The 14,259-nt window shown below is 47.4% G+C and overlaps 1 protein-coding gene across 3 annotated transcripts in view; it reads left to right on the top strand.

Moving 5' to 3' along the window:
- The window catches only part of BCKDK (branched chain keto acid dehydrogenase kinase), a 56,858-nt gene that overhangs the window by 16,338 nt on the left and 26,261 nt on the right, over positions 1–14,259 (top strand). For all 3 annotated transcript variants that reach the window (XM_068243918.1, XM_068243920.1, XM_068243919.1), the window contains 4 exons: positions 5,396–5,446; positions 7,577–7,624; positions 7,861–8,074; positions 10,444–10,512. In XM_068243918.1, coding sequence (XP_068100019.1) covers positions 7,883–8,074; positions 10,444–10,512 — 261 coding nt within the window. In that variant the 5' untranslated portion in view covers positions 5,396–5,446; positions 7,577–7,624; positions 7,861–7,882. The remainder of the gene's footprint in view (positions 1–5,395; positions 5,447–7,576; positions 7,625–7,860; positions 8,075–10,443; positions 10,513–14,259) is intronic.

The raw sequence follows: 14,259 nt of genomic DNA on the forward strand, positions 1-14,259 counted from the left end.
GAGATAACAGAAATGCAACAATACAATATTCTCATTTAAAGAGGAACTCCAGTGAAAATAATGTAATAAAAAAAAAAGTGCTTCATTTTTACAATAATTATGTATAAATGATTTAGTCAGTGTTTGCTCATTGTAAAATCTTTTAAATCCCTAATTTATATTCTGACATTTATCACATGGTGACATTTTTACTGCTGGCAGGTGATGTAGCTGCTGTATGCTGTTTTGGCAGTTGGAAACAGCTGTAAACAGCTATTTCCCACAATGTAACAGGGTTCACAGACAGGAAACTGCCAGAAGTACCTCGGTACTCAGAGTTTCTTGTGGGAGGGGTTTCACCACAATATCAGCCATACAGCGCCCCCTGATGGTCTGTTTGTGAAATGAAATAAATTTCTCATGTAAAAGGGGGTATCAGCTACTGATTGGGATTAAGTTCAATTCTTGATAAGAGTTTCTCTTTAACTTCACTTGTGTGCGACAGGTATGTCCCCCCCACCCCCCACCCCCCCATTCTGTCTGTGGTAATCTGTTAGGGTCTGGCAGATAGTGAGGTGTCGGTTGTGGGTGGAGTGCCCCTGTAGCAGTGCCATTGTTGGGATCCAGCAGGTAGTGAGGTGTCAGTTGTGGGCGGAGTGTCCCTATAGCAGTGCCGTTGTTAGGATACGGCAGGTAGTAAGGCGTCGGTTGTGGGCAGAGTGCCGTTGTTAGTACCCGGGAGGTAGTGAGGTGTCAGTTGTGGGCGGAGTGCCCCTGTGGCAGTGCCGTTGTTAGGACCCGGCAGGTAGTGAGGTGTCAGTTGTGGGCGGAGTGCCCCTGTAGCAGTGCCGTTGTTAGTGCCCGGGAGGTAGTGAGGTGTCGGTTGTGGGCGGAGTGCCCCTGTAGCAGTGGCGTTGTCAGGATCCGGCAGGTAGTGAGGTTTTGGTTGTGGGCGGAGTGCCCCTGTAGCAGTGCCGTTATTAGGACCCGGCAGGTAGTGAGGTGTCGGTTGTGGGCGGAGTTCCCCTGTAGCAGTGCCATTGTTAGTGCCCGGGAGGTAGTGAGGTGCCGGTTGTGGGGGTGGTGTGCCCCTGTAGCAGTGCCATTGTTAGGACCCGGCAGGTAGTGAGGTGTCGGTTGTGGGCGGAGTTCCCCTGTAGCAGTGCCGTTGTTGTGCAGTGTTTCTCTGCCCTTTATCAGCGTGCAGCTGAGCCAGGATAAACACGGCCTTCCTCAGGCAGGAACCAGTCGGGTGGGTTTGCAGCTAGCGCCGTGTGTAACCTTGAGCTCAGGCTGTTAGGGGAAGCAGCGTGTGGTAGCAGATGGCAGAAGCTGGGCAGCCGTACCCCCCCCCTCCCCTTCCTCCTCCGGCCAGTCAGTTATTTTTATATCGGATAATTGCTGTCTGTGAGATCACACAGAGAGGAGCTATCAGACGGCTGTGCCCGGCCAGCTGCACCAGGGGGCATCTGCCAGCACAGAGAAATCACTGACACAAACTGTACCAGAGCTGTTGAAAAAAGATACTCAACCGGGGCTTCCTCCAGCAGCATAAACCCATGAGTCCCTCGCCGTCCTCCCGCGGTCTACCTATCGGCCTCAGTAACGGTCTCAGTCTGGGTCTTCTGCGCATGAGTGGGCGTTCCACGCATGCCCAGCAGACCCACACTGAGCCTGACTGAGCCTGTTACTGAGGCTGTACGGCAGACCGGCGAGGGACTCATGGGTTTATGCTGCTGGAGGAAGCCGTGGTGAGTATCAATTCTTTTTTCAACAGCTCTGGTTTACTTTGAAGTTAACCCGAGGTGAGAGTGATATGGAGGCTGCCATATTTCTTTCCTTGTAAACAATGCACATTGCCTGGTTATCCTGCTGATCCGCTGCCTCTAATACTTTTAGCCATAGACCCTGAACAAGCATGCAGCAGATCTGGTGATCTGACTGAAGTCAGGCTGGATTAGCCACATGCTTGTTTCAGGTGTGTGATTTCAGCCACTACTGCAGCCATAGAGATCAGCAGGACTGCCAGGCAACTGGTATTGTTTAAAAGGAAATAAATATGGCAGCTTCCCACAGTATCCCTTCCCAAGTGACCTTTGCAAAATAGTTTGCTGCCAACTTTGAAAACAAATCACAAGTTTAACCACTTGATGACAAGCAGACTTAACCTCCTTGGCGGTATGAAAAATACCGCCAGGAGGGAGCGCAGCAGTTTTTTAAAAAAAATTTTTTTTTTTTAATCATGTAGCGAGCCGAGGGCTTGCTACATGATAGCCGCTGCTGAGCGGCATCCCCCCGCCCGCTTCGATCGCCTTCGGCGATCTCCGATCAGGAAATCCCGTTCATAGAACGGGATTTCCTGGAGGGCTTCCCCCGTCGCCATGGCGACGGGGCGGGATGACGTCACCGACGTCACTGACGTCGGGACGTCATTGGGAGTCCCGGGCCACCCCTCGGCGCTGCCTGGCACTGATTGGCCAGGCAGCGCTGGGGTCTGGGGGGGGGGGGGCCGCGCGCCGCAGCAAATAGCGGCGATCGGGCGGGGGCCGGCGGCGATCAGAGTGCTGGCGCAGCTAGCAAAGTGCTAGCTGCGTCCAGCAAAAAAAAAATTATGAAAATCGGCCCAGCAGGGCCTGAGCGGCACCCTCCGGCGGCTTACCCCGTGTCACACACGGGGTTACCGCCAGGGAGGTTAAAAAAAAACAAAAAAAAAAAAACATCCTGCTAGAACCTCTTAAAGAGACACTGAAGCGAAAAAAAATTATGATATTATGATTTGTATGTGTAGCACAGCTAAGAAATAAAACATTAAGATCAGATACATCAGTGTAATTGTTTCCAGTACAGGAAGAGTTGAGAAACTCCAGTTGTTATCTCTATGTAAACAAGCCATTAAGCTCTACGACTAAGTTAGTCGTGGAGAGGGCTGCTATCTGACTTTTATTATCTCAACTGTTCCTGGACTATTTACTTTTCCTCTGCTAGAGGAGAGGTCATTACTTCACAGACTGCTCTGAAAGAATCATTTTGAATGCTGAGTGTTGTGTAATCTGCACATATTATAGAATGATGCAATGTTAGAAAACACACTATATACCTGAAAATAAAAGTATGAGAATATTTTCTTTGCTGCTAATCTTCTAGTAATTATTCATAGTACACAACCAATTCACTATATCATATATTTTTTTCGCTTCAGTGTCTCTTTAACGGCTCCAGGACGTTCTTATAAGTCAGACAGTGCTGCTGCTGCTGTGCGCGTGAAATTAGTGGGGGGGGAAAATCCATAGGAAAAATGCACCTTTATTTCCAAATATTATATTGTCACCATACTGTATTTTTTCATTTTTCTCCTTGTTTTTCCCTTTAAAATGCATAGAAAATAAAGTAATTACTGAAAACAAACATCAACCCCAAAAAGCCCAATTGTTGGTGAAAAAAACAAGATGTAGATCATTTCATTGTGATTAGTAGTGATAAACCATTTCAGCCGCCCGGACGTGATGCTCACGTCCAGGCGGCTGCTCTGCTGCGGTGCCGCGCTTCGGCGCGCGATCGTGGGCACGCCCCCGTGCTGTCCCCCAGTAGCCCTGGGGTCAGTGAACGGGAACATGGTTCCCGATCACCGATCCGTGTCCCCAGCAGAAAAACCGAAGCGCTCTTACTAGAGGCTTCAGTCTTTCTGCAAATAACATTTTCCGCGTCCTCCTTGTGCTTCCGGTTAGCGAGAAGCACAAGGAGAAAAAAAAAACACAAGCTGGCCCTCTTATGGCCAAATAGTAAAACTACATCTACATATTTTTTTACGTTACAATTTACACATAGAATAACATTCAAAATTAACTGTTTATTTCCCATACCAAAATATTACCCAAATAAATTTTTTAATGGAAAAAAAAAAAAATTACAATAAAAAAAAAAAGGAAAAAAAAGACATAAATAGTTACGTAAGGGACATAAATTTTTAAATATGCATTTGAAGGGGGTATACGACGACCATTTTTTTTTTTTTAAATTATAAGCTTGTAAATAGTGATGGACGCAAAACGGATAAAATGCACCTTTATTTCCAAATAAAATATTGGCGCCATACATTGTGATAGGGACAAAATTTAAATGGTGTCATAACCGAGACAAACGGGCAAATAAATTACATAGGTTTTAATTATGGTAACGTGGATTATTTTAAAGCTATAATGGACGAAAACTAAGAAATAATGAATTTTTTCTCTTATTAATCCTGTTAAAATGCATTTATAAAAAAATAATTCTTAGCAAAATGAACCACCCAAAGAAAGCCTAATTAGTGGTGGAAAAAACAAGATATAGATCAATAAATTTTGTTAAGAAGTGATAAAGTTATTAGCGAATGAATGGGAGGTGAAAATTGCTCTGATATATAAGGTGAAAAATCCCCGTGGGCTGAAATGGTTAAAGCTAATGTAACCCCGGTTTAAAAAAAAAAAAAAAAAAGGTCAGATACTCACGGAGAGGTAAGGCTCGGTCCTAATGAGCCTCTCCTCTCCGGGTGCCCGGTGGATCCTCTGTTCAAATCCGCCGCTGTGGGGACTTCGGAAGCACTCGGGCTCCCGAAGACGGGCCGCTCCATACCATGCACTCACGAGTGCGTCATAGAGGGCGCTCACACATGCGTACTATGGAGCGGCCCGTCTTCGGGAGCCCGAGTGCTCCCGAAGACTTCCGAAACCTCCCTTCGGCGGCGGAAGTGGCAGTATTTGACCGAACTGGTCGAATACTGCTACGGGGGATCCTGCGCGGGACCGAGGGCACTGGGAGAGGAGATGGAAGGCTCATTAGGACCGAGCCTTCCCTCTCCTTAGGTGAGTATCTGACTCCTTTTTTTTTTTTTTTTTTTTTTTTTTTTTTTTTTAAACGGTACCCATTAGCTTTAAGCTATTGGCAAATGAAAGGGATGAGCACTGAAAGATGAAAATTGCGCGTCTGTTAGGGTAAAAACCGATTTGGGGTGAAGTGGTTAAAATTCAAATTGTACTGTTTGGAATACATACTGCCCAGATATGTACATTAATTAGCTGTATAAATCGGGAGGATAGATTTTGGCCACCTTTGCCTGCAGGTTCCCAGCAGCTGATTCTAGCAAATCTAAGCATACAAAGGGATGAAAGGATTTTTCTTAATGACCTTGCTAAGTACTTGTGTAGAACCTGGGATTTGTATTCCGTAGAATCTCTGATATAGAGAAGTAATGTGGAGAGGCTGGGATTGGCACTTGGTCTTGTACCACTCTTGTTTCTCAGTGTATTAGCAGTGCCCTGCAGCAGCCATTTTCCTGTAGTCCTCTGGCTCCTCCCCCGGTTTCTCTGACCTCTGTCCTGCTTGTGTTTGCTGTGCAGTGGCCGGACATAGTGACCCTGTGTTTCTTCTCTCTCTGCAGATGGCTGGAGCCCCTTTCTCCTGTCTCCCTGTGATCTGAGGTGACGGCAAGGTAATGTGAACAGGGGAAGGGGGTGTCGGGCATTGTGGGGTCTTCTCCTTACAGCCTGTGGTATTTATATCAGCAGCCTCACAGATCTGATCTCCTTCATTATAAATGTGACCCAGACTTGGCAGTGTACTGATGAGGGCCAGGCAGCAGCTGCTGCTGTGGGATATAGTCTGTCTGGGGGACGTGTGAACAGAGAACCTGTCACACATGCTGTTATCGGTTATCACATCCATGTGAGGCAGCAGGCATTTAAAGGACACCTGAAGTGTGAGGTATATGGAGGCTGCCATATTTATTTCCATCTAAGCAATGCCAGTTGCCTGGCATCCCTGCTGATCTCTCTGCCTCTAATACTATTAACCATAGCCCCTGAACAAGCATGCAGCAGATCAGGTGTTTCTGACTTTAAAGTCAGATCTGACAAGACTAGCTTCATGCTTGTTTCTGATGTTATTCAAATACTACTGCAGAGAAATAGACCAGCAGGGCTGCCAGGCAACTGGTATTGATTAAAAGGAAATAAATATGGCAGCCTCAGTTCCCCTTTAAACAGTACCAGTTGCCTGGCAGTCTTGCTGACCTATGGCTGCAGTAGTGTCTGAATCACACACAAAAAAAAGGGTGCCGCTAATCCAGTCATACTTCAGTCAGATCACCTGATCTGCTGTATGCTTGTTCAGGGGCTATGGCTAAATGTATTAGAGCCAGAGGATCAGCAGGATAGCCAGGCAACTGGTATTGTTTAAAAGGAAATAAATCTGTCAGCCTCCGTATCCCTCTTGCTTCGGGTGTGCTTTAACCTCCCTGGCGGTAACCCCGAGTCAGGCCTGGGGTGGAAAACAGCAGCTCAGAGTGATAACCCCGAGCCTGACTCGTGGTAGTCACCGGAAGGCATATGCAGAGCATAGCACGCAGCAGGTGTTTCAACTCGCCTGCCCCGGGATCCAGACGCCGGCAGCCATTCTCCTTCCTGTCTTCAGAGGCTCTGCATCCCCCTAGAGAGATCGCCGCTTGTCGTCATGACGACAGACGGCAATCTCACTACAATGTTACAGCGCCACCCACAGGATGGAGGGAGAACTGCAGTGCTGGATCTCAGGGAGGTGAGAGTCAGGACAGTGTCTCCCGCAGGCTCTTTGAGGGTATTATTTCCCCCCCCCCCCCCCCCCCCCCCCGATTTTAGGGTCTGAAAATAAGCAAAGAAAAAAAATTGCACCGCATTTAGATCCTAAAATCTGGAAAGAATCATACCGCCAGGGGGGTTAAAGGCCATAACCGTTGATTTTTGATTATTTCAGGTGTGCGTCTGCTGTCTGTATCGGCATCCAGTGTCTTACGTGGGCAAAAGGCAATTACATTTAGTGTGTGACTGTCTTCTGGTTACCATCAGCTGAAATGGTCATGACAATAAATGGTCAATGAGATGCAAATCTGGCTTGCATGCAGATTTAATGCAAATTGTATGCAGCCAATAAAAGGCACCTCCTGCTGATTGGTATTGGCTCAATTGTTATTTGCAATTCTGATCTATGAAAAATGGTTATGCGTCTGAGAAGTCTAGTGCGCAAAAGGTCCTTTACTCAGGGACCAATCGTTGCAAAGGCCGCAGAGGCCTAGCCCTAGGGCGACTGCTACACAAGGGGGCAGCTTGACATGGATGGTACATATGAGTTCCCATCCCTGCGCTCCTGTCACGCCTATTAGAATTATTGCCTTTGCTCCTTTAGGAAAGATCAGGTCAGAGAGAGGCACTGCTAGGCTTCCTCTCTGATCTGACTGCTTTATTTGCCTCTCTTCTGCTGTGCCTGGGATAGTTCCTTAGAGCAGTGTTCCCCAACCCTGTTCTCAAGGCCCACCAACAGTGCATATTTTGTGGAAATCCACAGAGGTAGGTAATAAGCTCTGCTGAGACACGAATTACCTCACCTGTGAATGTTTGTGGTTTTCTGCAAAACATGTACTGTTGGTGGGCCCTGAGGACAGGGTTGGGGAGCTCTGCCTTAGAGCACACAGGAGAAAAAATGGATTCAAATTTAATATTCATAATCTTATCCTCTTTACCTACTTATTTTCTTTGTTTCAGTTTGTGATCTACAATGCTTAAACTTTCCTCTATATTTTTTACTCCAGTTTTGGAAGTCCTGAGTCGAGTTTGGCGAGCCTCTTCCTGGGATCAGAGTACGTATTTATTACTGTACTCTATGCGCTGTCCCTTCTCTCCCCTCTGGCTGTCTGGCCCTTCTCTCCCCTCTGGCTGCCTGGCCCTGCTCTCCCCTCTGGCTGCCTGGCCCTGCTCTCCCCTCTGGCTGCCTGGCCCTGCTCTCCCCTCTGGCTGCCTGGCCCTGCTCTCCCCTCTGGCTGCCTGGCCCTGCTCTCCCCTCTGGCTGCCCGGCTCACCAGTCGTGTCTCCTCAGGTTCACCCTGCAGTGCTGAAAGATGTTGCGGAAGAGCTTGTTGGAGCTCCTGGCTCGAGGGATCTTGGTTCCTCCTCCCCGGCTGTCCTGCGTATTGGTGAGAGCCCGCTCCACCTCAGCCACAGACCACCACCATGCCGAGCTGGCCAGAGAGCGGTCCAAGACTGTCACCTCCTTCTACAATCAGTCCAGCATCGACACGGCAGCAGAGAAGGTAGAGTCCCCCCACAACATCGCTCTGTGTGCATTCCTCAGTCATTATGGCATCATTAAAATGTTTAAAGCTGTCCTTGCGTATTTATTTGTACATAAAGGGTCACAGCGGGTGCAGAGTCCACTGGTTGGTCGCAGGGATAGGCTGGGTCCCTGTTCCTGTACCATGCCGAGGCTTTTATATGTGTGTAAAGACAGATTCCTCAAGGTCCTGAGCTCCCCTCTCGTGCTTGTAAATGGAACATTCCAGCTGCAGTTTTCCTTGTTTTGTGATGTAGAACGTGGTTTTTGTGTATCCGAAGTGTTTACTGTTAACCACTTACATACCAGAAGTCTTTGGCCCCTTAAAGGACAACTGTTACAAGAGGGATACGGAGGCTGCCATATTTATTTCCTTTTAAACAATACTAAAGGCCTGGCTGTCCTGCTGATCCTCTGCCTACAATACTTTCAGCCACAGACCCTGAACAAGCATGCAGCAGATCAGGTGTTTCTGTCATTCTTGTCAGATCTCACCAGCCACATGCATGATTTTTGGTGTTGCCAGGCAACTGGTGTTGGTTGAAAATAAATAAATATGGCACCCTCCATATTCTCCTTACTTCAGTTGTCCTTTAAGGACCAGAGACTTCTTAGTAAAAAAAAAGCAAAAACCAGGGCTCACCGACATCACGCCGCATGGGCCTGTCTATCTCGATGTTCGCTCCGCTCTCCCGAAGCTGCAGCCCACTCGCCCTGCCGTCGGTTTGACAGCAGAGCTCAGTGAGCTGGTCTGGAGCTGATTTCTTTGGCTTCTGACTCTGTAATCACTGTGAGCCAATCACAGCCTATCACGGCGATCACAGGGTCAGGCGGGAGCCAATGAAATCTGCTCCTGACCAGCTGAATGAGCTCTGCTGTCATGCCGACGGCAAGGCGAGTGGCCTACAGCGTCTGGAGAGTGCAGTAATTTAAATCTATGCTCTGAGAGGAATAACAGGTCCTCAATACGTAGATTTTAATTACCGTGATCTTGAAGAAGTGATTAAAGGGAGCCTTAACTGAGAGGGATATGGATGTTTCCTTTTAAACAATACCAGTTGCCTGTCAGTCCTGCTGATCTCTATGGCTGCAGTAGTGGCTGAATCACACCCCTGAAGCAAGCATGCAGCTAATCCAGTCCGACTTCAGTCAGAGCACCTGATCTGCATGCTTGTTGAGGGGCTGTGGCTAAAAGTATTAGAGACACAGGATCAGGAGGATTTAGGCAACTGGTGTTATTTTAAAAGGAAAAATCCATATCCTTCTCAGTTTAGGTTCCCTTTAAAGAGTCCCTGTAGTGACATATAGATGAATGCAGTAAATAATCATCCTGATTTCAGCATCAGAAACACTTCCTATATCTATGAATAAAATTGCTAATTTTTCTTACAGTTTGTGTTTGCCCTTCTTTCCTCACCCTAATTTACATTCTGGAATTTATCATGGGTGGTGACATTTTTAGTGCTTTCTGGTGCATCACTGCAGAATGTTTCTTTCTGAGAGTTCCAGAGCCTGTGAAAATATCTGGTCTCCCCAGAATGCTCTGGGTTGGGAGGAGAATTCCGAATAGCCAAACAGCCTAGGCTAAACATTACTGGGTGGGCGGAGCTACATACCAATATGCAGCTATAGGAAGTGTTTCTGGATAATTGATGGAAAAGTGGATATCCAGAATAATTTGCTACAGGCTACCCTATGTCACTACAGGGCCTCTTTAAGCTAACCATACACTTTTATACAACAGTACTGCCGACTGGCCCGGGATCAACTCACAATCTACGTTACGGCCAACATTACACTCACCATCGGGCTGTCATTCCTGATCACGTGATGTCATATGCGGGACAATGGGAAACCACAATTTTTGCCTAATTAGATGTGTTTGTTTGATTGGAAAAATATTGTATAGTGTATGGGCAGCTTTAGTCCAGGTAGTGGCAGCCAGTGATGTTAGCTACTTGTAATTGAAATTTTAGATTAGATATCATTGCCCGCTGCAGAGGGGGGTCAACTTTCCTATGCCGCCACCTACAGCCTATGCAGTCCGCATAACTCCACTGCTTCCTCCTTCAGACCTGGAAGGAGGAAGTAGTGGCGTTAGGTGGAACGCAGGTAGAATGCATCGGCTGTAGGTGGCAGCCTAGTAAGTTAACCCCCCTCTGCCCTGGTTAGCGCCATCTAATTTAAATTTTGATTACTAGTAGCTACGTATTCGTAGCTAACGTCACTAGTGCAGCTACTCTCCAGCTTGGGCATTATAAGAGAGGAGAGGTGGGAAGGTGTTGTAGTCCCGCTGCAGTACTCACATGTAGGTATATTATTTGTTCTGTTCTCTCTCTCCTGGTTTAGCCCTCAGTGCGTCTCACCCCAACCACCATGCTGTACTCGGGCCGGTCCCAAGATGGCAGCCACATCCTGGTAAGCAAATCTCTACAGGCCTGCATGAAGGTCTGCTGGTTACAGGTGGCCGTTTGTACAGAGGGGCCTCATGCTGTTATCCTGAGCTCTGCCATGTTTTTGCTTTAAAGGGCTTTTGTTCTAATTTTGATTGATGCAGTTGAAGTTCAGACTTTCAGCTTTAAGGGACAACTGTAGTGCGAGTGATATGGAGGCTGCCATATTTATTTTCTGTTAAAGAGACACTGAAGTCTCATATAAATCATAATTTTATTTCAAAAATGTCTTTAACATGACAGCCCTAACTAAAACGCTGCATCCCCGCGGCTGTAATCTAACTAACTCCCCCCTAACTCCCCCCTCCCTCTCCCCCGCAAAATCCATGACTTTCTTGGGCGTCGATTTTGCTGCTGGAGGAGGCAGAGCTTTCAGCTGCAGCTCCGCCTCCATTCGCATCTATCTGCGGCTGATCTCCGCCTCTCCCCCGCCCCTCTGTGAAGCTCTGCATCTCACGGAAGCGCTGCCCAGATTTCCTTCCCCCGGGGTATTTGGGGGGATTTAGTTAGATTACAGCCGCGGGGATGCTGCGTTTTAGTTAGGGCCGTCATGTTAGTCATTTTTGAAATAAAAAGATGATTTTTGAGATTTCAGAGTCCCTTTAAGCAATACCAGTTGCCCGGCAGCCCTGCTGATTTATTTGGCTGCAGTAGTGTCTGAATCACACCAGAAACAAGCATGTAGCTAATCTTGTCAGATCTGACAATGTCAGAAACGCCTGATCTGCTGCATGCTTGTTCAGGGGATATGGCTAATAGTATTAGATGCAGAGGATCAGCAGGACTGCCAGGCAGCTGGTATTGCCTAAAAGGAAATAAACATGGCAGCCTCCATATACCTCTCTCTTCAGTTGTCCTTTAAGCTGGACTCATTAGTAGGGGTGGTCGGAAATGATGATTTCCTATTCTTTGGAAATTACAAATTCCACCAATGTCGATTCACAGATTCCGTAGACTTCCCGCGTTGCATTTTTTACATTCTCTGATTGGTCCAATGCTGCTTCCGAGTTCTGTGATTGGGCTAAAATGACTGAGTTTCGGTAATGTGGATTTTCTTTAGAAATCCGACTTCCGAGTTGCAATGGGAAATGCGGACATCTCTTTTCTGCTGAATCTGAAGGACCATCTCTGCTCATTACATCTCTGACCTTTGTTGTCGTAAAGTTGTTTCTATCATGAAAAAAGCCAAGTCCCCAGACCTGAAAGGACACTGAATGTGTATTATAGCACTTTCCTTAGCAGTTGTTTACATTTCTGATTGATTATATGGGATAAAATAAATCAGTGTACAATCCATTTTAAAGTTCTTTGTTAAAGTGGATCCGAGATGAAAAACGAACTATAACAAGTAACTTGTCTATATATCTTTTCTAAAGTTTAGATGGTTAAAGGCCCATACACACGTCGGATTTCCGCGAACGACGGGTCGTTTGAACGTCCCGTCGTTCGCTCCGCTACATCGGGCGTGTGTACAGACTATCGTTCGCTTGATAAGAGTGAGTTTGAGCGATCCAACTCTTATCAAGCGAACAATAGTCTGTACACACGCCCGATTTAGCGGACGAACGGCGGAAATCCGACGTGTGTATGGGCCTTTACACAGCAAATCTAGCTGCACACAGCTTTAATAGAATATGATTATTTCTTCCTGTGATATGACAGCAGCCATGTTGTTTGTAAACATTACACAGAGGCAGGCTTAACTGTATCTTGGAGAGCGAAAAGAACGCCAGCGCATACCACTAAGGCTGCATCTGAAATGACCACCAGCTCAGTGTGCAGCACCTATATAGACTCTCTGCACACTTCACATTCAATTTAGATGCAAATCATATGCAAATCTGCTACTACTTATTATGCAAACAGGAAACCTTGGATGCAGGGCATGCATTTTTCAGTCTAATAGAGGTGGTGTATGCCTATGCGATTAACCATTCAATTGCAGCATGTGTCTAGGGATGCGCAGCCCCCCCCCCCCCCCACACACACTTTTTCTTATCTGTATCTTGAGCCATCAGCCTAATCCCCTCTCTTCCTCTGCCTCTGAAATCAATGGCTAGTAACACCTCCTCCTGCCCAGACTGGGCTCCCATGAGCCCTTGCTACTGTCTTGGCTCTCTGAAAACCTGTGGGCGTGACTTTTTTTTAGTTTATAGGGAATTAAGCTGGCCATACACTAGGCCGATCACTGGGATCGAATCTGCTGTCACATCGTTCCCGCAACACGCCGAATTTTGATCCATGTTGTCCGATCGCTCCGTGCGGAAAATTACCGTCGATCGCCCGCGGGTATGGAGTGCGTCGCTAGCGGCGTTCGAGTACCCGACGACGGACGCAATAGAGCCCGCATACATTACCTGCTCCGTCAGCACGACTGCCCCCGGTCACCGCTGCTCCATCTCCGCGCTGGTCTGGTCTCCGGCATGCTTCACTTCTTCTAGCCCGGCAGGAAGTTTAAACAGTAGAGGGCGCTCTGTTTAAACTTCCTGCCCGGGCAGGAAGAAGTAAAGCATGCCGGACCTGGAGACCAGGTCGTAGACGGAGCAGCGGTGACCGGGGGCAGTCGTGCCGGCGGAGCAGGTAATGTATGCGGGGGGGGAGGGAGCGGCGGCAGCACCACCACCACTACCACAGATTGTGATCGGTTTCAGGCTGAAATCGGTTCACAATCTGTTTGCAGTAAAGGCAGCCATACGATCCCTCTCTGATCAGATTCTATCAGAGGGATCTATCTGTTGGTCGAATCTGATGGCAAATCGACCAGTGTATGGCTACCTTAAGAGTATTAAAACAAAAAAAGTATTTGGCTTGAGGAATGCCTTATAAACAATAGGAAAGGAACCCAATTATGCAATGAGTAAAAGTTCATCTCTGATCCACTTTAATGTTGTTTCCTCCAGCTGTCGGCGGTATTTATGGTGTCTATTACCCCGTGTACATCTGATGTCTCCAGCGATGTGCTGTGTGCAGATAGATTCAGATTTAATGGAACTCTAGGCAAGGTAGTAGATTTGGGCCCCCTCCTTGTGGTCCTTTTGGTAAGCTGAAGTGGAAAGAGGTCAAAGAAGGTGTCTGGTTGGCCCCTTGATACCCACTAGGCTCCAAGCACCTGCCTAGGTTGCCTGGTGGATGATCCTGCTCTGGCTATGTGACGTCCTCTCCCCTGATCTCCAGCTGTCAGTGTGTATTATTACCTCGTGTACATTTCATGTACTTGGCACTGTGCTGTGTGACGTCACCTCCCTCTAACAAGTTCTGTCCCGCTCAGACTGCTTGGATTAAATCCTTCTAGGCCTATTGTCTATTGTATGTGGGAGAGTATGTTCTGCTCCTGTAGCTGTACTGCTCCTGCAGTATAACTCACACTATACCAGTCTATACAATCCAGAGAACAGATCCTAAGCTCTCCTCCTGCTGGCCCTGGTGTTCTTGTACACCTCCCGGGGGGAGGGGGGGGGGGCGGCTAAAGTAGACTCAAGAGCAGTTTATTACATATCACCTGTGGAATGAAACAAGCATTGTGATTGGTGGTTCTGGGGCAGTGGCTCCATGTTTGCACCTCATTCCTCTGCATTTATTCTGATCAATACAATAACCTTTGTAAAGCGCTTTTCTCCCATGGGACACAAAGCGCATAGATCTGTCTCAGATCAATACAGGGTTGCAGGCTGGATGGTGTTACAGAGGAAATAGTCATGTGCTCATACATGCT

This window comes from Hyperolius riggenbachi, chromosome 7 (genome assembly GCF_040937935.1).
Source record: "Hyperolius riggenbachi isolate aHypRig1 chromosome 7, aHypRig1.pri, whole genome shotgun sequence".
Taxonomy (NCBI): Eukaryota; Metazoa; Chordata; class Amphibia; order Anura; family Hyperoliidae; genus Hyperolius; species Hyperolius riggenbachi.